This window comes from Dipodomys merriami, unplaced genomic scaffold (genome assembly GCF_024711535.1).
Source record: "Dipodomys merriami isolate MVZ:Mamm:240054 unplaced genomic scaffold, mDipMer1.0.p SCAF_10, whole genome shotgun sequence".
Lineage (NCBI taxonomy): Eukaryota > Metazoa > Chordata > Mammalia > Rodentia > Heteromyidae > Dipodomys > Dipodomys merriami.
This window is the reverse complement of record NW_027202271.1, coordinates 50,845,015-50,871,219: the sequence shown is the minus strand read 5'-3', so window position 1 is coordinate 50,871,219 and position 26,205 is coordinate 50,845,015. Positions and strand designations below refer to the sequence as shown.

At 41.3% G+C, this 26,205-nt stretch overlaps 1 protein-coding gene across 4 annotated transcripts in view; it reads right to left on the bottom strand.

The window, feature by feature from the left end:
- Positions 1-26,205, bottom strand: part of Ano4 (anoctamin 4) — a 329,923-nt gene that overhangs the window by 14,142 nt on the left and 289,576 nt on the right. For all 4 annotated transcript variants that reach the window (XM_069991146.1, XM_069991120.1, XM_069991129.1 and 1 more), the window contains 7 exons: positions 26,127-26,163; positions 24,246-24,357; positions 23,610-23,667; positions 23,379-23,476; positions 21,135-21,277; positions 6,771-6,923; positions 5,128-5,275 (listed from right to left, as the gene is read on the bottom strand). In XM_069991146.1, coding sequence (XP_069847247.1) covers positions 5,128-5,275; positions 6,771-6,923; positions 21,135-21,277; positions 23,379-23,476; positions 23,610-23,667; positions 24,246-24,357; positions 26,127-26,163 — 749 coding nt within the window. The remainder of the gene's footprint in view (positions 1-5,127; positions 5,276-6,770; positions 6,924-21,134; positions 21,278-23,378; positions 23,477-23,609; positions 23,668-24,245; positions 24,358-26,126; positions 26,164-26,205) is intronic.

Below are 26,205 nucleotides of genomic sequence, written 5' to 3'. Positions count from 1 at the left end.
AATCAACTTATTGATGATTATTAGTTGTCACTGAGGGAGAGCTAGTTGTGAAACACAGAAATCTACCAACCTTAAAGGGCAAAACCCAGGCTCAAGAGTGAAATGGAATATTTCTGCAGTCTTATCTCCCAAAATGGGCCTGGTGCACGGTGGAGATTAAAGTTGCTATCTACTGGTTCTCTGTTGAAAAACTCCATTGATAGCATCAAAATTCAAGTAAGACACCTGTTTTATGGACAATATCTGTCATTCTCTATCCCAAAAATAAAGGGGACCAATCTGTGAATCTGTTGATGAAGTATCCACATGTAATGCCAATCACACATCCCTGTGGAAAACATGTCTTCAATGTCTGGTTATTCCTTGGGGGGGGGTGGTACAAAGCATGGAATATGGACATAAGGTTCTCATCTTCTCTCCATCTCATTTTCAATCATCATAGGAGAAAAAGAGCTACTAATACTGAACATTCTAGACCTTTCCTGAGTCCCTTTCACCACAGTAGAATCTCAGCTACTGCCAATGTCGAATAGTTGAGGCTGTGGTGAATTCCAGGAAGTAAGATTTCCCATACTTTTGGGAAAAGTATATAGTTGAGCCAGTGGTGTCCATGTGCCAGCTCACCAACCTTTTGCCATAGCTGGACAGCCACAGACAGCAGCAGAAACCATATGGCCTCTGTGTGCATTTCTGAAAAAGGCATCGCTGTGGTTGCATTAGGAAGCAACACTCTTTCAAGAAGCCTCACAGGTCTCTGGATTTCAGATCAATCTCACCAGAACATGTCTTTGAATTGGCCTTTGAGGTTTTAGATATTGAGATATCAACAGCCTAGGAATAGGAACCAGAATTTGCAAAAGCTAGGGGCAATTAGGAAGATGGGGTGTGTGTGTGTGTGTGTGTGTGTGTGTGTGTGTGTGTGTGTGTGTGTGTGTGTGTGTGTGTGTGTGTGTGTGTGTGTGTGTGTGTGTGTGTGTGTGTGTGTGTGTGTGTGTGTGTGTGTGTGTGTGTGTTTTAAAGTCAAATCTGCTTTCTAGGTGAAGCTTCTCAGGCTGAGGAGGGAGGATAGAAGAAAGGGGACTTCTCACTTGTTGCAGTAAAGATGTCAGGTATTATATAAGTAAGATGAGAATGATCCTTCAGAGCTCAGCCTTCTAAGTAGTTAGGGTTATATAGCTGTGAGCCACTGGGACCTGATTAGGATCATTTGCTTTGATTCATGTCACTATCCAAGGATATCTTTTAACGTATATACTTCATGATAATTGTAAGGCCATCATGTATCTTTATAAAATGTTTTGAAAAACCAGTCCATGGCTTTCTGACAACACAGTCATTTTGTCTGTTTAGTGGCAGGGTTGTGGGGGGGGGGAAGGGAATTGACCTGGTTACTATATATTGTCTAGGAATATTTTTAGTTGGTCAATTGCATTGTAGCACTAACAATACCACTTGACCCATGCTCCTAGTCCTTTATAAAATATTTGTGTTGGTTTTTCCCCAAGATAAGGTCTTGGGCTTTTGGCTGGGCTGGTCTTGGGACAAGGATCTTCTTGTCTCTGCTTTCCAAGTAACTGGGATTAAAGTTATGTCCCACCCAGAATAGCTCATTAGCATTTTAACTATGAAGAACTATTTTATAATACACATCTTTGGGATTACTTCATAGTTTTTGTGTCTGGATGCATGCTCAGAGCCCTGTATACTCCTTTCCACCGGATTCATGTGAAGGCACCCCATGAGTGGAGGTAACTTCATCTTGCTAACAGTGAGCAGCGTGAATGAACTTCAAGACTTGGCCCAGCTAAGCTGAAGCCAGTAAGAAGGAACACATCCAGAGGAAAGAAAAAAAAGTCAAAAACTTCTAGCGCACCCAGTGTTTAGACAACACTGCCTCTAAACACTTGTAACTTCAGACCTAGCTAGATGGTCTTTCCACCATGTCACTGTAGCTTTGATTGTCAAGGATCTAAGCCAAATGGGCTGTGCCTGGAATGTACAGGAATGAAAGCTGTGATCCCCTGCTCTCAAGCAGTGTACAACGTGGCCAGGGACACAACCCATAGGGCAGGAAGGAGCAACGCTTTCTCATAAGGACAAGGGAGCATGTGAACCAAAGGATGCAGGACATATGAATGAAATTCTCACTCATGGAGAAGCCAGGGAAGGCTTAAAGAAGAGCAAGGAGGGAATGCAGATGTGACCTAGAGCTTTGGAGAGAGACAAGGTAACTGACTGCCATGGAGCACTTCTGCATTAGGTTCAATTTAAACGGAAGAATGGCATCACCACAGCTGGATTCAGTTCGAAGGAGGAGTTCACTACAGCTACACATCTTATTCCCAAAGCCTGTGACTTTCTAAAATTCAACGCTTCTGCTACCCTCTAAGTTCAATCATTGCAAAAGCATTTCTAAATTGGAAAAAGAAAAAGGAGGCAACAGAGGGAGGAAAAAAATGTAAAAGTAATAGCATGGCTGCTAGGGTAGAAAATAAGATTCATGAAGAAATATATACATATATATATATATATATATATATATATATATATATATATATATATATTTGAACACACAGAAAAATGACCAGTGGATTAAAAGACAGAGACAGAACCATACACTGAAAGTGAAAGCGAATTCTTACATCAAAGGGACAGTTTTGCAAAGAAAATTGTAGGGTGCCAGTGGCTCACCCGTGTAATACTAGCTACTCAGGAAACTGGTATCTGAGGATCATGGTGAAGCCAGCCTAGGCAGGAAAAGCCTTAACACTTTTACTTCCAATTAACTACCAAAGGGCCAGAAGTGGAACTGCGGCTCAAATGGTAGAATGCTAGTACAGAGCAAAAAAGATAAGGGACTGTACCCAGGCCCTGAGTTCAAGTCCCTTGAATGGCACAGAAAAAGAGGGGGAAAAAAGGGGGAAAAAGAGTTCTAAAAGGCAGGGACTATGTATTGAGTTCAAGGCCTAGTACCAACACACAAAATAAATTAATAAAATACCATACATAATTTAAAAAAACCCTAGGAAGTACAGCTGAGTTAAGGAGGTTATAAGATAAAATTTAATCCCCACTTGTTGGCAAGCCACAGGACCCTGTGGCACTGATGAACTAGATATCAGAGCAGTTTCACCTCTGTGTGTGCCAACTGTGTCTCTGGAATTGACTTCCCTTAACCTTTTACTGTCCTCCAAGTGATGGCAGTAATGTTGCCTCTTTCCCAGAGTTGTGCTGAGGAGAAATGTAAAACATACGTGAAAGTAGCTTGTTTTTTTTTAACCCATTATCTTTAAGTAGTTGTACAGAGGAGGTGTCCTATAACAAAGCAGTTGTGAATACAATGCGTCTTGATTAGTGTCACCCCCTTCGATAGTCTCACCCCTTCCCTTACTTTTCTTAATTTTGTGGTGCATACAGTGAATTCTTGATGGCATTCTTCCCGTTTCCCCACTTCATTCATCTACCTCTCTCCCCTTGGTCCCAACCCCCCTTCTTGGATGTACCCATTTCCATTTCCTGGTGTTGACTTCGTTGGGCTTTGATCTAAGTATAATAGACTTTACGGAGAGCTTAAATAGTATAATCTTTTAGAAAGATTAGGCTTAGTTTTTTTTTTTAAAGTCTACGCCCAAAAGAGAATGTTGACTGTAGTTACAATGAGAAAGAAATGCCTAAGTAGTACAATCTAAGACTTAAATCTCTAAAATGGAATGACATACTCACTTGAAGTTCCTAGATAATTAGTGTCAAATAGCCACAGGGTTCTTGTCATAAAGAACTTCATAGAAACATCTTCAACTAATTGGATTGTGAGCTTGTATCACACTCCTAAACAATCTGAGCCTTAGTGCACTTATGTTAGATTAATAGTGGAATTGGATCCAGGCCAGGTTTGCTTAATTCAATTGACTTGGTTTAGTGGCACTTTATTTCTTTAGGCTCATTGAACTACAATGGCTATAGATGACGTTGGCTCAGGATAGTAAACCAGGAGGCAAGACTGCTGATACTAGGCAGCAGCCCTGAGAGACAATCATGCATCAAGAAATGAGATCTCCAACTCTATCTGACCTACACACTTCAAAGTCCTGTAATTACGGTTAGATTACTATTTTGACTTTACAGATTTTTAAAATATTTGAAGACCCCTTCCTCCTCTCTCTCCTCTCTGCTTCTCCTTCCCTTTCTCCTTCCCCCTTCCCCTCCCCTTCTCCTTCTCCCATGCTGATGATACTGGGGTTTCTTGAACTCAGGGCCTGAGTACCAACCCTTGGTTTTTTTTTTTTTAACTGAAGGCTGGTGTTCTATTGCTTGAGTCATACCTCCATTTCCAACTTTTTGCTGGCTCATTGGAGATAAGAGTCTCATGGATTTGTCTATCCAGCCAGGTTTCGATGCACAATTCTCAGATCTCAGACTCCTGAGTAGCTAGGATTACAGACATGAGCCACCAGTGCCCAGTTTAAAATACTTGTACACTTCTTGTCTTGTTCTCCAAGTATAAAAGTAAAAGCTAGATGGAATATGTCACAATACTGGCTGGCTCTTATCTGATCACATCTACATAGTGTCCTGGTTAGGGGAATATAGAGTTATGCCTTAGTTTGACTGGGAAAATACAGACATTGCTTAGGATAAATCGAGGGGAAAATCACCACAAATATTTATTGAATGCTTACTGGGTTCTAGGTACATGATTCCATTATTTCCCATATAAAAATTTCAGTCTACATATATTGACCCAATGTGAATCAGAAAATGTGTTCTTTGACAAACTCCTCACAATGGTATAACTACATACGTGTTACTCTTACTGTTATACACATTAGTAGATCACATGTTTCTGATTATAGAGGACAGAGACAAGAGGAGAAAACAATGACTATTCTCACATTCAATTCCACCAAAAACCCATCTGGCGTGTTTGATCTCTAAGCCTTCAGGAGAATGAGATGTGTCTTCTTTGGCTACAAGTGTAATTACCTCATCGTTCCACCTCCCTCCCACAGACCTTCTTGTCTGGGCTTGTGTGTCACATGCCTCAGAACAAAGGCTTCTCTCCTAGTGCCCAACACCACACCATGACTAGGAAATGGAGACTTCATAACAGTGTCACAGAACACTTACTTCTGTCCAGCTTCTCCTTGGCCTGCACATGGTCCATACTTATAAGCATACACCAAGCGAGGAATAAAGTCTGACGTGATTGCGATGACAAATGCATTGGTAATAACAGAGAGAATCCCAATGCCTTCAAGAATTCCATACCAAATTCCTATTCAAATAGAAGTGTGGCATTAGTTCCATGCATAGCATCTGAGCAAATGAGAATGAAAGCAACACAAGTCATTCATTTTCAATCATCGTTTCTACAGCTTCCTTACATCTAGCTTTCCAAATACTGGCTCTGGCAGCCAGGATTAAGAATTTGTGCTTCTGGGTACCTTGGCATTAAAGGGCTTCTTGTGGCAGGGCCAGGGTGCTCCTGATTTCCTTCAGGATCAGACACAAGTCAGAGAAACAGGGTCATTGGTTAGGCACCCAAACACCAGCTAGTAAGACTCACACAGAACATTCAGCCACCATTAGATCAGAACCACTTTAAGGGTATGATCAGGGTCACTCCTAATTATCCTTGTGGGCCCAGACTCTGGTGCACTGGTCCAGAAAAGGTGATCACTGACAGGGCTTGTTCTGAATGACATTTGAAAGGCACCAGCCAGCAAGAGCGTCTATACTGGATTCTCTTCCATGAGTACTGGCTGAGGGCCTGTCTGCTCTGCACAGGAGGCAGACATGAATGGAGGACAGTCCCTGATCTCAGGCAGCTCTTAAGAAGACTGTGTCTGACTCTATCTGCATCTCTGGTCAAGACCAAAGGCCATCTCTGCTGTTAGAGAATCTCAGTGATACTTCATGTGAATCTGAAAAAATATTTAGGAAAGTGCAAAATAAAAAAGTTAAGCAAAGGGAAGAACCATTGGATTTTATTTAATAATTGATGGATTGCAATATTGAGGCATATTCCTGTTGCTCTATTGCTAGAGCTAGGCCCCTAGACCTTTTTGTTTTTAGTGTTTTTGTGATAGAGTCTCATGCTTTTTTTTTCCGCAACAGGTGTTAAGGAGAGATTGTTCTACCTTTGCCTCTCTAGTGGCCAGGCTTACATTTTACAGCTATGCATCTCCATGCCTGGTCCAGAAGATTTCCCTTCCTCCTTCCCTTTCTCCTCTTTTCTTCCCTCTTCCCTTCCCACCTTCCTTCCTGCCTGCCTGCCTTCCCTCCTCCGTCCCTACCTTCTTTCACTCTCCTTCTTTCTTCCTTCTTCCATTCTTTCTTCCCCTCATCCTTCATTCCTTCCTTCCTCCCTCCTTACCTCCCCCTCCCTCTGACTACTCTCCTTCCTACCTCTTTCTTTCTTATATTAGGGTTTGAATCAGGGCCTTGTGCTTATTAAGCAAATGCTCTACTATCTGAGCCATTCCTCTAGCCCTATTTTGAAGCTATAATGAACCAGTACTTTCAATTTTATAGTCTTAAGATAAAAGTAACCAAATTGAGAATCAATGTATAAATTATGCTAGAAATTATGTTTCTAAATAGCTTTACTTCTTGTGTATTATTTCAAAATGAACATAATTATTCATTGCAAAAAGTCAATTGAATCATCTAACTTGGGAACCATAAGAAAGTTGGTGGCTTTTGAATCTCTTCTCCCCAGATGGTTAATATCTGTATGCTTGAGTAAAACAAACCCAGTTCTAGCTTACCTATGTCTTTGGCCCTTGAAGCTAAAGGTCTCCTCCACTGTGTGACAAACTTGTAAGCATCAAGTCGGATTTCAATTATGTTATTCAGTAAGGCCAGAAGGGGCGCTAGAGGAAAAGCCGCCACAAAGATAGTTGTAAATCCAAACTGAAGAACTAGGGAAGAAGAGGGAAGAGAATGAAGAGCATTGTCTTAATTTATACTTCTCCAACTACAGAAGTACAGGGGGCTGTCTCTTCCAGAAAGATGACCATGACATTGGACACAGAAGTTCTTCCCAGGTCTGGAAACAATGGCAGCCTGGGAGCAGGGAGTAGACTTGAACCCAGGTCTTTTCAAAATACCATTTTCTAATGGAAAGAAACAAAGCTCCTTGGCAAAAAGTTTGATCCTAGAGCTGTGATAGAAAAAAAAAAAATAAAAGATGAGAATGAAATCTCTTGTGTCTGTAGAAAGTAAAGAAACACTCGAGAAATGAAGGGGCTACTGAGAAGGCTCTGATCTGAGGATCAGGGTTTGAAGCCACTCTGAGCAGAAAAGACTATGAAATTCTTAGGTCCAATCAGCCACCACCAAAAACAAAACTAAAGGTTGGAATGAGAGCTGTGGCTCAAGTGGTAGAGTACCAGCCTTGAGTAAAACTGCTAAGGGGGGGGGGGACCAAGATGGCGACGGGGCAGTAGGGAAACGCCACAGCTCTCTCCAACCAAAAAGAGAGTTCGAGTTCCAACGCTTAATCTCCCCAAGAGACCGACAACAACAAAAAGACGACAACAACAAAAAGACGAACACTCAGAGAAAAACCAGAGGTGGAGAATAACAAAAAAAGAAAGAGAGGAAAAGAAGAATTTCAAAACAGAGAAAAGCGAAGACCCCTCCCCCAACCTTTACTGGCCGCGCGGCAGTGCGCCAAGCCGCCGGCCAGCCGGCCCGGCGGGGGCTGCGGGAGCCCCAGAGACACAGCAGAGACACAGGGGGCCGCTTTCAGAACATCAGGTACTGGTTTGCAGAACAGCAGATCGCCAGGAACAGAGAAACCTACCAGCCGGGAGTCTCCACGAGGATCCCACCCCCACCCCTCACTCTCCACCCGAGCAGAGAGGCTCCATCCCGCCAAAGCCGCTCGGCATCAGCAGAGTGACAAAAGGACCTGTTGGCAGACCACCCGGCCCGCCTGATCGCGATCGCAACGATCCAGCACTCTCCACCCGAGCAGAGAGGTTCCATCCCGCCAAAACCGCTCGGCGCCAGCAGTGCGACAAAGGGTCCTGTCTGCAGACCACCCGCCCGCCCGATCACGATCGCAACGACCCGGCGGGGTCACTCGGGCCCCAGAGGTACCGAGAAAAAGCTGCCTGAGCGTGGACACTCTTGACCCGACAGCTTCGACAGAGGCAGAGACAGAAAAGAATCACACAGAGCCACCACCGCCCAACCCAGCCCGGATTGCAACAACAACTGACGACCTACACCACACAGAAACAACCAGCTCCAGGGTGAGTACCCCACAGGGGAAGTGTATCCCTCAAGGGAGACCAGAGCTGGAGGGAATCCCCAGACCCTGACCTAGACTCCCTACCCCAGCACCCGGACCACAGGACCCACTAAAACTGGGAACTGTTTGAGAGCTCCACCAGCCCGTGGAGCATACTCAGCTGGCCAGGCTAGAGCAAGAGCACCCCTGGAAGGGAGCTTAAATGCCCAAGCCAGGAACAGCGCCCCTGGGTCAAGACTACCAACAGTAGAAGAAATTTGAACTGTGTCCCCCAGGCTGTATAACCTAGGTGGTATACACATCAGCACAGGCCTAACGAGTGCGCTCCAGGCTGCATAACCTAGGTGGTATACACATCAGCACAGGCCTAACAAGCGCGCTCCAGGCTGGGGCCAGAACCAGGCCCGGGGATCTGGCGCCTGAACAACACAACCAACTCCTCCCAATTGAAGTAAAAAGCTGAGCATACGCCTCAACAGAGGGGAGAAAACCAGGAAACAACACTCCCCCGGGAAGCACGCCTGTGACAACAAAAGACCTGGAGGCCCAGGACAAGAGAAGCCCAAACCCCACCAAAACTCCACCCATATACCCTAGACTGGGAATTGGGCAACACAGGCTGCCAGCACCTGATAGTAAGCAGGAGCTCAGACTGTTAAGGCGGCTCAGCAATAGAGTGATAGTCTTGGATGTATGAGGCCCTGGATCTGATTCCTCAGCATCACAAAAGCAAAAAGGGTCAGAAGTGGTGCTGTGGCTCAAACGGTAGGGTGCCAGCCTTGAGCTGAAAAGCTGAGGGACAGCACCCAAACCTAGAGTTCAAGCCCACAACCAGCCCCAAAAAAATAAACAAAAACACATCAGGAGCCCATAGCAGACTCCAGCATTTGGGAGAGTGCATCCAGAGCATCTGTTCTTCACAAGAGCACCCGTAGGAGCAAACACAAGCAGTCTAGGCTGCTCAACCCTTCCAAAGGCGGGAACTGCCAGCAATCTACAGCAGAGAGCTGAGAATCCTAAGTAAGTCAGAATAGCAGCTGGAAATAGGCTCCCAACAGAACCCAGATCAGGCACAGACTCTCTCTACCAATACAGAATCAGCAACCAAGCAAAGACAGACACACCAAAACAAAATTGAAGAGCAGTCTCCTGAACCTCCATGCGAAAATCACAGAGAAAAATCACAAGGTTTACTACCACCCAGGACAGCAAGCTCACCTCAAAAGCCAGCAGCCACACAGGGGAGAGCCCCAGTGGGAGCAAAGCAGGAATGGAAGACAAAGGCTACTTCCAAGGGTTGCTGGAGGCAATGACTCAAGAAATAAAGCGAGAAATTGATCAGAAATTGAAAGAGCACAAGGATGAACTATCCAAAGAGATACAGGGTATCAAACAAGAGATGCATGCAAAAATAGAAGCTGCACAAACCTCAGTAAGAAGTGAGATAAACGCCAAATTAGAGGTAATGCATACCTCATTGAGAGGTGAGATCAGTACTCTGAGAACCAACATTGAATCCATAAAGGGATCCATTTCCTCCATGCAAACCACAATAGAAGCCACTGTCAACAGAGTGAATGAAATGGAAGGTAGAGTGTCAGATACAGAAGACAGAATACACCAACTGGACCAAAAAGTGACAGATATGGAAAAATCACTCAAATTAAACCAAAGGGATATTCAAGAGCAAGCAGATAATGCTAAAAAATTTAACCTTCGCATAATTGGAGTGGACGAAGGTGAGGAATTCCAGAGCAAGGGAATGCAACACCTATTTAACAATATAATCAATGAAAATTTTCCCCACCTCAAAAACGACCATCTTAACTACATCACAAAAGCTTATCGAACACCCAACAAGCAAGACCCCAGGAGAAACACTTCTAGACACATTATAGTAAAAATGATAGATCTGAATAATAAGGAAACAATCCTGCATGCAGCAAAAATGAAGAAGGAGCTATACTACAATGGGAAAAAAATAAGAATTACTGCAGATCTCTCCACACAAACAATGAATGCAAGAAAAGCCTGGGAAAGCACCATACGAGCCCTGAGAGCCAATAACTGCCAACCCAGACTGATCTACCCGGCAAAGCTAGCATTCACATTTGATGGAGAACTGAAAACTTTTAATAGCAAAGAAAAACTAAATGAATACATAAACATTAAGCCAGCATTACAAAGAATTCTAAGAGGGGGGACACAACCTGAAGAAAGCAACCAGGAACTGGGGCCTGCCCCAAACAGGCGTTACTCAAAGTCTAACTGAGCAAGCACAGGAGGAAAGGAAAAAAGAAAAACTTAGGAAAACGGAATGGCAGGGAGGACAACAATGCATCTCTCTATACTTTCTCTTAATATAAATGGGATGAATTCGCCAATTAAAAGAAAACGAACTGAGGACTGGATAAGAAAACAAGACCCATCCATCTGTTGCCTTCAGGAGACCCACCTCTCAGCCAAACATACAAACAAACTCAGAATGAAGGGGTGAAAAGGATCTACCAATCAAACGCCCCCAGCAAGAAAGCAGGTGTAGCTATCCTGATATCTGACAAAATAAACTTTTCATTAAAATCAGTACAGAAAGACAAGGACGGACACTACATATTAATAAAGGGAACAATCCAAGAGGAGGATATAACCATCATCAACTTATATGCCCCAAATATTGGTGCACCCAGATATGTCAAACAAATGCTCTCAAACTTACAGAATAAAATAGATCCCAATACGATAATACTAGGAGACTTTAACACACCACTCTCACCAAAGGACAGGTCTACCAACCAGAGGATTGGCAAAGAAGCTACCGAATTAAGAGAGGCCATACTTCAAGCGGAATTAACTGACATCTACCGAGTATTTCACCCTAAAACAACACAGTACACATTCTTCTCAGCAGCTCATGGAACTTTCTCCAAAATAGACCATATCATAGTTCATGCAAGGAACTTAAGCAAATACAAAGGGATCGACATAATCCCCTGTATCCTATCTGACCACAGTGGAATCAAGCTAGCTCTCAATAACAAAGCATACCACAGAAATTTCTCCAATACATGGAAATTGAACAGCACACTCCTTAACAATGCCTGGATAACAGAAGAGATCAGAGAAGAAATAAAGCATTTCCTACAACTCAATGAAAATGAAAACACCTCACAAAGAAACTTGTGGGACACAGCAAAAGCAGTCCTGAGGGGCAAATTTATTGCCCTCAGTGCCCACATCAAGAGAATGGAGACAGACCAAGTAAATAATCTCATGTTGCAATTAAAACAGCTAGAAAAACAGGAAAAAATGGGACCTAAAGCTACTAGAAGAAGCCAGATAACCAAATTAAAAGCAGAGATTAACCAATTAGAAAATCAGAAAACCATAACCAAAATAAACCAAACAAAAAGCTGGTTCTTTGAAAAAATAAACAAAATTGATGGCCCATTGGCTAGATTAATTAAAAAAAGAAGAGAGGAAACCCATATTAATAGGATTAGGGATGCCACGGGAAACATCACCACACGTACCCAAGATATCCAAACAATTCTAACAGACTACTTTCAAAAGCTATACTCTCTAAAGGAAGAAAATCGGGCAGAAATGGATGCATTTTTAGAGAAATACAAGTTGCCCAAACTGAGCAAAGAAGAAGTTAACCAATTAAATAAGCCAATATCCTATAATGAGATACAGGAAGCTATCAAAAGTCTTCCAACAAAAAAAAGCCCAGGACCAGATGGATTCACAGCAGAATTCTATAAGACCTTTAAATAAGAACTAATACCCATACTCCTCAAGCTCTTCAGAGAAACAGAGAAGGAAGGAGCTATCCCAAACTCATTCTACGAAGCCAATATCACACTCATCCCCAAACCAGGCAAAGACCCAACCAAAAAGGAGAATTACAGGCCAATCTCCTTGATGAACACAGATGCAAAGATCCTTAACAAGATTCTAGCTAACAGAATCCAGAAACACATAAAAAAAATAATTCACTATGACCAGGTAGGCTTCATCCCAGAGACACAGGGATGGTTTAACATACGTAAGTCAATAAATGTAATCCAACATATCAACAGAGCCAAGGTCAAGAATCACATGATTATCGCTACAGATGCAGAAAAGGCCTTTGACAAAATTCAACATTCATTCATGCTAAAAGCTCTGGAGAAAATAGGAATAGAAGGAACATTTCTAAAAACAATAAAAGCCATTTATGACAGACCAATAGCCAATATTATACTTAATGGGGAAAAGCTACAACCAATTCTCCTAAAATCAGGAACAAGGCAAGGATGCCCACTGTCTCCACTCCTCTTCAATATAGTCCTAGAACCCTTAGCCAGGGCAATAAGGCAAGAAAAAGACATTAAAGGGATCCGCATAGGGAAAGAAGAAGTTAAACTATCCCTTTTTGCAGACGACATGATACTATACCTCCACGATCCCAAAAACTCCATCCCCAAACTCTTAGAAATCATAAATCACTTCGGCAAAATAGCAGGATACAAAATAAACCCACAAAAATCAGTTGCCTTCCTATACACTGATAATGTACAGGAAGAGAGGGAAATAAAGGGAGCAACCCCATTCACAATAACCTCCCGAAAAATAAAATATTTAGGAATTAACCTAACCAAAGATGTAAAAGAACTATTTAATGAGAACTATAAAAAGTTAAAGAAAGAAATTGCAGAAGACACTAGGAAATGGAAAGACCTCCCATGCTCCTGGATAGGCCGACTTAATATAGTAAAGATGGTAATACTTCCAAAACTAATATACAAATTCAACGCAATTCCTATTAAAATCCCAATGACGTACATCACTGAAATACAGAAAACAGTCCAAAAATTCATATGGAACAACAAAAGACCTAGAATAGCCAAAACAATTCTAGGGGATAAAGACAATATGGGAGGGCTATCCATGCCGAACTTCAAACTCTACTACAGAGCTATAATAACAAAGACAGCATGGTACTGGCACAAAAACAGACCCGAAGACCAATGGAACAGAAGATCCAGAAATAAATCCACAGGCCTACAGCCAGCTGATATTCGACAAAGGAGCCAAAGACATACAATGGAAGAAACACAGCCTCTTCAACCGCTGGTGCTGGGAAAACTGGGCAGCCACATGCAGAAAACTAAAAGTGGACCCCAGCCTATCACCATGCACCAACATCAACTCAAAATGGATTAAAGACCTTAACATTAAACCTGAATCTCTGAAACTACTGCAGGACAGAGTAGGAGAGACACTTGAACTAATAGGCACAGGAAGGAACTTCCTGAACAGAGTCCCAGGGTCACAACAAATTGGAGAGAGACTCGACAAATGGGACTACCTTAAAATAAAAAGCTTCTGCACAGATAAAGCTATCGCAACCAAGCTAGAAAGACAACCAACTAATTGGGAAAAAATATTTACCAGCAATATATCAGACAAGGGGTTAACATCCTGTATATACAGGGAACTCAAGAAACTAATCCCTCCCAAACCCAACAAACCAATTACTAAATGGGCAAGGGAACTAAAGAGGGACTTCTCAAATGAAGAAATAAAAATGGCAAAGAAACACATGAGGAAATGTTCATCATCCCTGGTGGTGAAGGAAATGCAAATAAAGACAACCCTGAGATACCACCTTACCCCAGTCAGAATGTCCCACATCCACAAATCAGCCAACGACAAATGCTGGAGGGGATGTGGAGAACGAGGAACGCTATTACACTGCTGGTGGGAATGTACACTCATACAACCACTTTGGAAAGCAGTCTGGAGGGTCCTTAGAAAGCTAAAGATTGACCTCCCTTACGACCCAGTCATACCACTTCTAGGCATCTACCCTGAACAACAGGAACCAATATACAAGGACACGTGCACCTCCATGTTTATTGCAGCACTGTTCGCAATAGCTAGGATATGGAAACAACCTAGATGCCCCACCACAGATGAATGGATCCAAAAATTGTGGTATCTATACACAATGGAATATTATGCAGCCATTAGAAATGACAAAATAATGGCATTTGCAGGGAAATGGATGGAGCTAGAAGGAATCATGTTGAGCGAGGTAAGCCAAGAACGAAGAGACAAACAGTACATGGTCTCCCTGATAAGTGGATGATGAATCCAAAATGTTAGGTGATATGACAAAACTAACAGGACTTAAGAAACAAAGAACTCCCACTCATCTGGTTGAACCACTACTAAATATCCCCATGCTGCTGATCACATATATGGTATATAACATATGAGCACCGTTATATATTACAGACTGTGATAGACAATTTGCTCCAGGAAAGTTAGAATGAACTTGTGACTTTAAATGAGCATCATTATTCCACAATACTGTGAATTTCCGGAAATTAAGTAATCACTTAATCACAATCAAAAAAAAAAAAAAAAAGAACCTTGGGGAAGGGAGGGAGGGAGGGGATGGTAGGGGGAAAACAATGGAGGGGGTAACAATGTTCAAGAGGAAGTGGAAGTGTACTCATTACCTCACTCATGTAACTGTAACCCTCTGTATAGTATCTTTACAATAAAAAAAAATTAAAAAAAAAAACAAAAACAGCTAAGGGACAGTGCTCACACCCTAGGACTGGCGCACGTGCACACTCGCGAGCACACACACACACACACACACACACACACACACACACATGCGTGCGCATGAAGGAAACACATTAATACGACACAGGATGAATTTGTAACAATCTGTGTAGTGAAATTAATCCTAGTATCATTAGATTATAATACTTAGTCTCTAAGTCCACATTGACATAAATATGGATATAAGTACATATGGACACAAATACATAGTAATTAAATGTAGATAAAATGTGGCTCTACCTCATGGTAGTTTTCAAATTCATAAACATAAAAGGGATGATGAAAGAAGAAAATCATCATTGAACAAACTCTACAGTAATACTGTTGCAAGCAGGATTCACAGACAAATGCTAAAGCTAGTAGGCAGAGGAATACTGAAGAAAATTGGAATTTTGTATATTTTCTATTCTTTTTTTTGTGGTACAGTATTGAGGTTTGCTTTCAGGGCCTTGTGCTTGCCTGTCAAGGGTTCTGTTACTTAAACCATGCTTCAAGCCCATTTCCCCTCTAACAGGGCCTCATCTTGATCTGCTAGGATGCTCAGCTCATGACCCTCCTATTTATGCTTTCCATATACTATATGACAGGTATATGCCACCAGGCGAAGCTCTTTATTAATTGGGATGAGGGCATACACAATTTTTGTCTGGGCTGGCCTTGAACTGTGGTCATCTTAATACCAGCTCCTTAGTAAGTAGGATTACATAAATGAGCCACCATACCCAGCTATTTTCTTTTGGTAGCACTTTGGTCTCACGTTTACACTTTAACATTTGAGCCGTACCATCAGGTTTTTTTTTTTTTTTTGCTTTTAGTTTATTTTTCAAATAGACCCACGTTTTTGCCAAGGCTGCTTTCAGATCGTAAATCTTCTACCCCTTTCTCTGCACAGTTGGGATTACAGATGTGCACTACTGAGTCCAACTTGTATATATTCGAAGTATATCTTCACAGGATAATTACAAAGGGAAAAATAGTGTCTCCACATGGGATAAACCTGGTAGATTATCACTTTATCCATGTGGTTAAACATATTTATGTCATTTGCCCTCATTTCTTTCATGTCCCTCCAGCTCTCAGTCCTTTCACATCAAACTCAGGACTCTGCTAGTTCAGCCTTCAGAACCATTAGCCTTCAGAGCCCTGTCAAATAACCTTCAAAAGTGACTTATTGCTCCCTCTACTCCACTGCCCTTGAGCTCAGACTTTTCTAACCAGCCGTCACACTGCTGTCAGTGTGTCGAAAATGATGGTTCAAGCTCATTGCTCATCATCTCCCTACAGGGAATGTTTCAGTCAGTTCTCATCCTAGAGAATACAGAATAAAATCCTCTGCCCTGCCACTTGAGGGTCCCAATCATTTGATGCTGTGCCAACTTCCAAGCCTTATGTCCAAACAGACCATGCACATACCAGACATGGTTTTCAGACAAACCTTCCCTCTGGCTTCTAGTTTTGTGGAGACATGTCATATACTTAATGCTTATCAGTACTCTGATGAAGTTCTCTTCTTCCTTCAAGGTTAGGCTCAAATGTGCCCTCTTCTGGAGCCCACTTAGTAGCTCTCTGTTGCTCTGCTCACCACTCTAGAACAAAGTCTGTCTTGATTTTGTGGCTCTTTGTCTCTCTCTTTTCCTCCTTCGTACTGGACTTTATGAAGGTAGACTAGGCAACTTTATTATGTACTTATTTTTCATATACACACTACAGTCATTTTATGTAACGAAGGCTCCTCTTCCAGGTACCAAAAGTCCCTGTTCTGTGTTTGGCATGTGGTTATAATGAAGAAAGGTGAAAGAAGCACTGAAAACCTGTCAGGTGGGGGCAAAAAACCTGGCAGAGATCATTCTTGCAATGACAGAGTACTATAGGTTCTAGACAGCAAGATGTGAGACTCTGGTTGGGTTTATAATGAAAATAAGGGTAAGACTGAAAGGAAAACGAAAATATCTTAGTTTAGCGATAGTTTTTGTCTGACCTCAATCTAATTTAATTATCAGTTAAATATTATGGTTGATAATGAATGATTAACTTCCACATATTATACATGTGACCTATACGATACTGGTCTTAATTACAAATCTAGTACTGCTGCTTTCTTTGTAGAGTTTGGGGAAGGGAAATTTTTTTAAAAGCATGGAAGTAGATAAGAAAAAATTATTTGGAAACACTTGGATGCATGCAAAATTTTTTTAAAAAGAAAAGCTCAGAGAATTGGGTGAGAAACTTCCATGTACCCATGAAAGAGATAGTATTTAGTTTTGATAGCAATTTCACTATACTTACATCCTACTTTTTAGAAATCAGTGAAGTAGAGATAAAATTTTATTTCTGCTCTTGGGTGGTTTCTTCTCCTTTCATAGAGGCAACTTGTATGAATTCTGCATTTATATATATATATATATATATATATATATATATATATATAACATAGGCAAATCTCAACAAATTACACACAGGATATATATCTAGTTAACAATGAATACTGTGTGTGTGTGTGTGTGTGTGTGTGTGTGTGTGTAAAAACTTCACATAATACCATGCCTGGCATATTCTTTGCCCCTCTTATTTGACATGGTATTCTTGAGACCATATTCTAAATCTAGTTCTTCTTTTGAACTTCTCCAGAATATTGTTTCTTTAGCTATATTTTTCAAGAAGGTTGTTCATTTTATCTGAACTTTCAAATGTAGGGGCATAGGTTATTTCTAATGACTTTCACTTTACTCCTCCCGTACCTCGCCTTCTTATTTTCCAAGACAAACAGGGAGTCTGATTCCTCTTAAAATGCATCTCTCTGGCATTTGGATCCTTACTAGTGGTCAGAAGAGCACTTCATGGTTTGGAACAGGCTTAGGGATTGGCGGGGTGGGGGAATCTGTGGATTTATTGGGGGTAGAGGAGAAAAAAAATGTGAGGCACATGTGGCAACGAAAATGCAAAGAGACTGTGTAACTGAAAGGAAAATATGACAGTGAATGTCAGCGGCAATCTCTGCCTATTCTGCATGTCTGCTTTGGGTCTATATTATAGAAATAACATACAGCAATAAAAATAAAGTTCTACCAGTAGCAAAAAGGGGAAAAAAGTTATAAACATGTCAATGAATGAAAGCATCCAGTTATAAGAGTATGTACAGTCTCATTCCTATGGAGGCCAAAAGTAATAAAATCATCTATGACATTGGGAAAGTGATTAAAGAAGACTTATAAATGAGAGAAGCAACAACTTCTCCAACATAGATTCTGTTCTTCTACTTGACTTAGGATTCTACGGAGAGTCACATATGGAAGATTTCTAGCCTTATAATCTCTGCTAGAACTACTTAACTTTGCTATTATAGTAGAAAAGCAGCTAAATATGATATGTGAACAGTGGGTGGGATGTTATAGTGTGTGTGTGTGTGTGTGTGTGTGTGTGTGTGTGTGTGTGTGCGCGCGCGCGCGTGCCAATTGTGGGGCTTGAATGCTGGGCTGGGTACTGTTCCTGAGCTTTTGTGCTCTACTACTTTGAGATACAGATTCACTTTACTTTTGGCTTTTTGGTGGCTGATTGGAAATAGGAGTCTTAAAGACTTTCCTGCCTGGGTTGACTTCAAGCTATGATCCTCAGATCTCAGTACCTGGCTAAAAATATAATAATAATATATAACAATAATACATAACTCTATGTATTTTTTACTAGAGACAGTGAGCTGAATTTGGCCTGTGGGAGTAGTTTGCCAATGCCTCATATTTATAGACTTAGTTACATTTGTGTGTAAATTTGTGAAATCTTATTATCTGCATACTTATAAGTAATTTGTATATTTTTAACCATGATGTGCTATAATTAAGGGAATTTTAATTTTAATATTAAAAATAAAACAAAGCAGGGAAGCATTAAGGAAAATAAAAATAATAACAGTACACCGGGCACTGGTGACTCCTACCTATAATCTTTACTTCTCAGGAGCCTGAGATCCAAAGATCACAGTTTAAATCCAGCCCGGCTAAGAAAGTCAGTCAGAATCTTATCTCCAATTGGCCACCAAAAAGCTGGAAATTGAGCTGTGACTCAAGTGGAAGAGTGCCAGCTTGAGTAAAGTGCCAAGTGAGAGTGCAAGTCCATCAATTCAAGCCCTGGGACCAGCTCCAAAATACAAACCAATAAACAACATCTCTGCCACATGCTTCTCAGATTTGTGCAGCAAAGCTAGCACAGTATATTGAATACTAACCACATAATGCTTTTTTTAAAGTACTTGAAATAGCAAGATTATTACTTCCTTCCTTCCTTATAAGAGAAGAATCAATTAAGAGACCTGAAAATGGTTAGTTCTCTTAATGAATTCTCTTTATTAGGTTTTATTATTAATGCTCAGATTGGTTTTGTTTCCAAGTTTTTCATTCTGCCATTCTTTAATTGAAACTCTTAAAAAAATCAACAGACACTTAGAACATAAGCAATCTAAGAAACATTAAGTATTGATTCTGGTACTCCTTTAACTTTCATATTTGTTCAAGTAAGACTGCTGCCTTCAGAAGTAATGCATCTTTTGTGCTTGGAATCCCAGCTACTAGGGAAGTGGAGATAGGAGAGTAGGTCAACGTTAGCCTGGGCATAAAAGCCATTGAAAGCAAAGAGCATCTCTGAAAGAATAAGCTGGGCCACCCATGTACTGGTGGCTTACAACTGTAATTCTAGCTACTCAGAAGGCTGAGATCAGACGATTGCTTTTGAAAACCAGCTCTAGCAGAAAAGTCGAGGAGACTTCATTTTCAATGAGGCAGCAAAAAGCTGGGTTGGAGCTGTGGCTCAAGTAGTAGAGCACTATCTGAGCAAGCCAGTCAAGAGAGATTTTGAGGCCCCAAGTTCAAGCTTTGAAACTGGTATGCATGCCACACACACACACACACACACACACACACACACACACACACACTCACACTAATGCTAGGCATAGTGGAATGTGCCTGTAATCCCAGTTATATAGGAGAAATAATGTAGGAAGAATGCAGCCTGAGGCCAGTCCCTGCCAAAAGCTTAAGACTATTTGAAAAGCGACTAAGTTAAAAAATGGAGGATGAGGCTTGCATAGTAGATTTCTTGCCTAGAAAGTGCGAAGTCCCAAATTCAAATCTGAACATCACACAAAGATGTAATATATCTTGCCTAGCTTATTCCTAATTCCATAGAGTTTCAACATAAGAAATACATACGTATATATACAGGCACACACAGAGTGTATCTAAGATGTTGTATTATCTTATCTACAAGGAATAGTGAATATGAAAATAAATAATGCCACCATTAATATCCATGCAATGAGCCAGGCAGTGTTCTAAGTCTTGCCATGCACACTAACCTTATTTAATCCACACAGAGACTCAATGCAGTGGCTATTTTTAGTATCATGAATAAACTGAGACCAAGGACAATCATGGAACTATACAAGTCTTGACCATTAATAAATGACAGGGCTGGGATATGAGCCTAGGGAATTGGTTTCGAGAGCCCATGCTCTTAGATTCAAACTCAGAAAAGCAGCTTGGGAGTGATTCTGGAGAAATGGGATTCCTTAGTGTGAACAGAGCAAAGGAGGAACCTTCTCAACTTCCTGACAGTTCTGTCCCGTGACAGAAGCCACTGATCCACCTTTTCCCACTGTACTTCTCTGCACTTCCTCCTGGTCTCTGATTATCCCTCCACTAATCTATTCACTCTTTTAGGAAAAGAGAGATAAGATAGGGTCTTGCTACTCAGCCCAAACTGGCCTGGAACTCATTAATACTGCTGTTCAGCCTTCCAAGTATTAGGATTACAGGCCTGCCTATGGATTCTGAAAACTGTGCAGTCTACTCCTTTTTAATTTTTTTTGGTGGTACTGGGATTTAAACTCAGGGCTCCATGCTTGCTAGTCAGGCTCTTTACTACTTGAGCTATGCTTCTAGCTCTACGTACAAGTTATATTTATCTTTTTGTTGAATATACTGTCTCCCTGGCATTTAACAAAATTCAGCAGATATTGGCTGAGGGAATGAATCAATTACTTCATGAGCCATAACTTTGACTAGCATACCCATTTCCTAACCTTTTTTTTTTTTTCTGGTGGTTCAGTACAAGGGACAAGACCTAATGTCACAGAGAGTCAGGAATAATCAGGCTTGGATGGTAAGTAAACAACCCTCCCTTTGCATTTAGCAGTGCAATCCTAGCCTCTAATCTAAAAATTTGCATGTATAACTAAAACAAAATATTCCCATACTCATTTCCAAGTATTCATCAAAGAGTCCGTAGGCGTTCATTGGCTGAAGGTTGTAGTCTTTTTCCCACTGTGGGAAATTTACTTTCCTCTCAGGCCCGTGTTCTTGTCGGACTTTCCTTCTAGTCCACCAATTCTGAATTAACCTGTGGGACAAGATTGATTCATTACACATGGGGAAAAAAAAAGTGACTGTTCATAAGACTTAAGTCACAAGAAAGAGCAGAATTGAAATTCAGAGCCATAGTTTATAGGCCTATATTTCAGGACTTTCAACTTGCAAGCAGACAGAATGTTAGAGGAACTTGTTTTAATCATTCATGAAATGATTTCACATTCAGTGTTGCCTAGACAGTTGGAGAGAAGACTGAGAACATCCATCAACTGACTTGGTACAAAGGCAACTAGTACCAGACATCTGACGATAGGCAGGCCTGGATTACATGAACCAGTATAGGACCCAGGCACATGTGCATATTCTGACTTCACAAGCTTCCAAACCCACAAGATGCGTCTTCTCTTGGCCCATGGTTGCCTGTAATTATACAACTCGATCTGCCTGCTTTGAGCCTAAGCCTGGCAAGGCCTCTGACACTGTGTAAAACCATATCACACTGGTGAGGCCAACATGTGGATCTCAGCCATGTTTAGCAATGTATTGGATCATATAGGAATGGGTTAGAAAATGGGTCAGAAAGCAGTAGACCTGTGTTCCCTAGGTAACAAGGAAAAAGTAAAAAGTTGAGGGCTATCCAGCAGTTTTAGAAACAGCCCAACAATGTGCAAAATAAAGAGATGATTATCAAAGACAAATTCTGTCTTCATCCTAAGTTTGCTGAATTACTAGACGTTAAAATATAGTGCCCTTGCTGGGAGTCCGTGGTTCACGCCTGTAATCCTAGCTACTAGGGAGGCCTGAGATCTAAGGATCATGGTTTGAAGTCAACCTGGGCAGAAAAGTCCCCATGAGACTCTCTTCCCCAATTAACCATGAGAAAACCAGAAGTGGAGCTGTGGTTCAAAGTGGTAGAGCATTAACCTTGAGCAAAGAAGCTCAGGGACAGTGCCCAGGCTCAGCTCAAGCCCCATAACTAAATGAATGAATGAATGAATAAAGAAGGAAATAAAATATAGTGCCCTTGACATCAATGGCATCTTGATTTCACTATGGTTTATGCCTTAAGGCAAAAATATCATACTACCAACCTTTTACATATTATTTACAGACTTTTATACAACATATTATATTGCAAATACTTGGAGTGAGATTTCTGAAAAGAAATTTAAGAATCGACCACTACTGACATGGCTTCTGATGGTGCCGAGAGCATTTCTAAGTGAGCGAGGTTCCAGGTAACCGCTCTGGTAGAGTGGGCCTCCCTGAGCCTCCAGAGGCACCAGCTGCCGTGGAAACAACAAGGTTCAGGATTCAAGTAGACAAAAGAAATGTTGCTGATTTATGTTCCCTTAAGACTAACCTGATCAAAATGCTGAAATGAGGATACAGGTTGAGCTACTATAACAATGAAATGTACAAGACACTATGTTGAAAATGAACCTTACTACTTGGGAGGTGGGAAAGGAAGGGATGATAGGGGAAAACAAAGGAGGAGTAACAATGCTCCACAGGAAATGTACTCATTACCTTACCCATGTAACTGTAACCCCTCTGTATACTATTTTTACAATTAAAAACACACACAAAAAATTAAACTGATCAGCACTGAGCAAACAACAGCAGAACTCAAGATTATTTTTGTCATCAGCAAAAAAAAATTATGTGATCATCAAGTGATAATATTTTTACTGGTCAATATATATTGACTTAGAAACAATTTTGTCATCTTTCCATAAATTCTTTTGTTCCTATAATCTGATTTTAGGGTAGTTATTTAAAATTTTCTTTTAATGATTATTCTGCTTTATCACAGAAATGAGGGAGTGGAGATTTCATTAATAAATACATATCTAGAGGTTAGCAATCCCAGAGCCCAGTAAATTAAAGGCATCATTCAAAGCAGCTTGCAAGCAAATATCCAGTATTTAGGGGCCCAGGGAGACTTCATAAAGAATATTCAATTTGATTCATGTGATGTGTGCACAACTTTCCAATAGTTTATCATTTTTGTGGATGTCTATAGAGATAGATGCACCAGCTTAGTTGCTGAGTGTGTCTGGTTTATCTTACTTGACATATCCAGAAATGCCCATACTAAGCAGCCGATGACAGCTACTGAAGGTACTTACGGGTAGCCAAGTTCCATGAAATTATTCCAGGTCTGCTTTAGCACCATTATAATACCCATTTGCATACAGAGATCAATAAGGCATCCACTAGGGTGGCACTGCAAAGTAAGTAAACACAAAAAGTCAAGAATGAACCAAAGGAAGCCAGGGTGACTGGTGCCTAATCAGCACTCAGTCACTCCAAGACTGGTGAGAGTGAGTCTCTAGGAAACAAGGAGGGAGAATACAGACCTCTTCTAGTCTCCACCGGTTTATCAGCCTCAAGTAGGCACCTGGGTGTCCTGTAAATCTTCAACACACATGGAGAAACAAGCCATTAGCGTTCTGTCGGTGGAAGCTTCCAGTGAAGGTTATTTTATATTTAGTTTAGTAACATCCTCCAAAGTAAATTCACGGGGAAAGTTAGGTACAGGGTCGGAAGGAATGGGAAAACCTTTCAGAGCTGTCATTACTTCAGCTTCTGTCATATATTCACCTCTTTCTGCACCTGAGTTAGGCCACTGGGTCTCATACCTGTACATGAAGGTAGCTGAAAGTAGGGGTAAACTAAAATGGGGTAACTTAAAATGAAGCACATTCCTTTTCCCCATCTTTATAGAAGAGGGAAGGACATCTTGACAGGAAAGATGGTAGAGAGGGAAGGCCAAGGACCCTGGGGATCTTTACATGCAGCAGTTAGGAGGATGTGGGAGGGAATTCCTGTTTTATGGTACTGAGTTAAGTTAGTTGCTCTTCCTTTGTACACTGTCTACAGATGATCTAAAGGATGGGCTTCTCCATCACCCCTGGCTAGTGACCTCTCTGTATACACTGAGGGCTGGGCCCTCACCTGGCCCTGGGGAGGGAATAGATGGGTCCAGTTCTTACCTTCCAAGGAAGAATGCAATGTAAAACGTGGAGCTGTTCAGATTGACAAACTGAAAAAGAAACATTTTCAGGGTGAAGCTGTTCTCCCACTCGGACTCTGTGCGAGGCTGTTCTGTGGAATAAAGGGGAGCAGAGGTTGAGGGGACAGACCCGACTCTCTCTACTCCCTCTCCCTCTCCACCTCCCTGAATACAGGGTGGGAGCAGAGGGGTCCTTAGAAGGCACAGGAGACATCTTTGCCTACAGATGGCATGTGATGGAAAGGGTCACCCTGTGGATGGATCCTCTAGTACACAGAGCAGCTCCAGCAAAGCGTGGGTGACAAGTGACAACTGATATATCTGCAGGGATGGATTAACCAGATTGTCCCCTGGCTACAGAAAGCCCAGAGTGTTTGCAGCAGACACAGCCAGGATGAAGGGAGCTCATTTCTAGCCCTGGCTCTGGACCACAGCCTTGCTTGGTTTCTTTTGGTGGGGGTGGGGTCTTGTGTGGGGTCAGGTTCCCTCCCAACTTTGAAGAAATCCTTGGCTCCTAGTTCTAGAATTATGCAAATCTTAGAACACTAGAAGGATTTGACTCTATTACCTTTACCCTATACACTATTTTCCTTTCTCACAAAGGTGGATGGTCTTGTCTTGGAGCATCTCCTACAAATCTCCTTCTAGGTTGTTCAATTCCTAGACCTAAGTCAGGAACCAATTCCACATCCCATCCTATCTCAACTTCCATAAACCAAATCCTCTTTGGGTGCTGTGATGTGAATGAAAATTATGGATGGAGTTCCCCTCCAAGTCAAACCTCAAGCTTGAAATCACACATCGGAGGCACTTAGCTTTCCCTAGGAGCTGAATCCCTAACTCAAACCTGGTCAGAAAAAATGTATTTAATGCAGTACCATTTTCTCTGTTTCCATATTCCCAGAGTTTCTAATCATTTACTTAACATTCTACCCCATAATTCCCTTTTTCCATGAACTATAACACAATGGTTTTGGGGAGTTTATCTGAGAAGGAATTGAAAGAGAGAGAGAATCTGATGTAAAGTGGTCTATCTGTCAAATTCAGAGCAAGGCTGTACTACAGATAAGGGAAGAAGTTGTAAAGGTGTCTCATTTTTATTTCTGGGACTTGAACTCAGGGCTTTTTGCTTGCTGGACAGGTACTCTACACTTAAGCCACACTCCAACAAATGACTACTTTCTAATTGATGCTGCACCCTTTATACCCAGGTACCTTTGTGATGCTATTTTGTATGTGCGTGAGGAGAAATCCTACTTAAAATGATTAGTTCATAGGGCTGAGAATATGGCTTAGTGGTAGAGTGCTTGCCTAGCATGCATGAGGTCCTAGGTTCAATTCATCAGTACCACGTAAACAAAAAAAGCAAAGTAAAACAAAGTTAAAAAAAAACAATTATTAGTTCATGACAGATCATGTTTGTGACTGGTTTTAAAGGTCTAGTTAGAAAAAGATTCTTCAATTATTAGACAATTAAAATATCCTCTTGAAGGCAAAGAACAAATTGTTGCATGTAATTCTAAGCAACAGATGTGTTTTTCAGTAGTGTTTGAGAAAGGACTTGTTGGAAATTTACTTTCTGGATCATAATTTATTTTTCTTTGTCTGCCCTGGGATTTGAACTCAGGGTGCTATCCTTGAACTTTTCTGCTCTATCATTTGAGCCACAGCACAACTCTACTTCTAGCTTTTTTGGTACTTAATTGGAGATAAAGAGTTTTATGGACTTTAATGCCTGGACTGCCTTTGAACTGTGATTCTCAGATTTCAGCCTTCCAAGTAGCTAAGATTATAAGCATGAACCATCAGTGCCTGGCTAGGATTGTAATATTTTATGTACAATAAAAAGAGTTTTACTTACCTAAGTTTGTCAGAAGCAGTGCAACTTTTTCATAGAGCTGTAAAATAAATTTCAGACATTCAGCAAATGACCTGTAGAT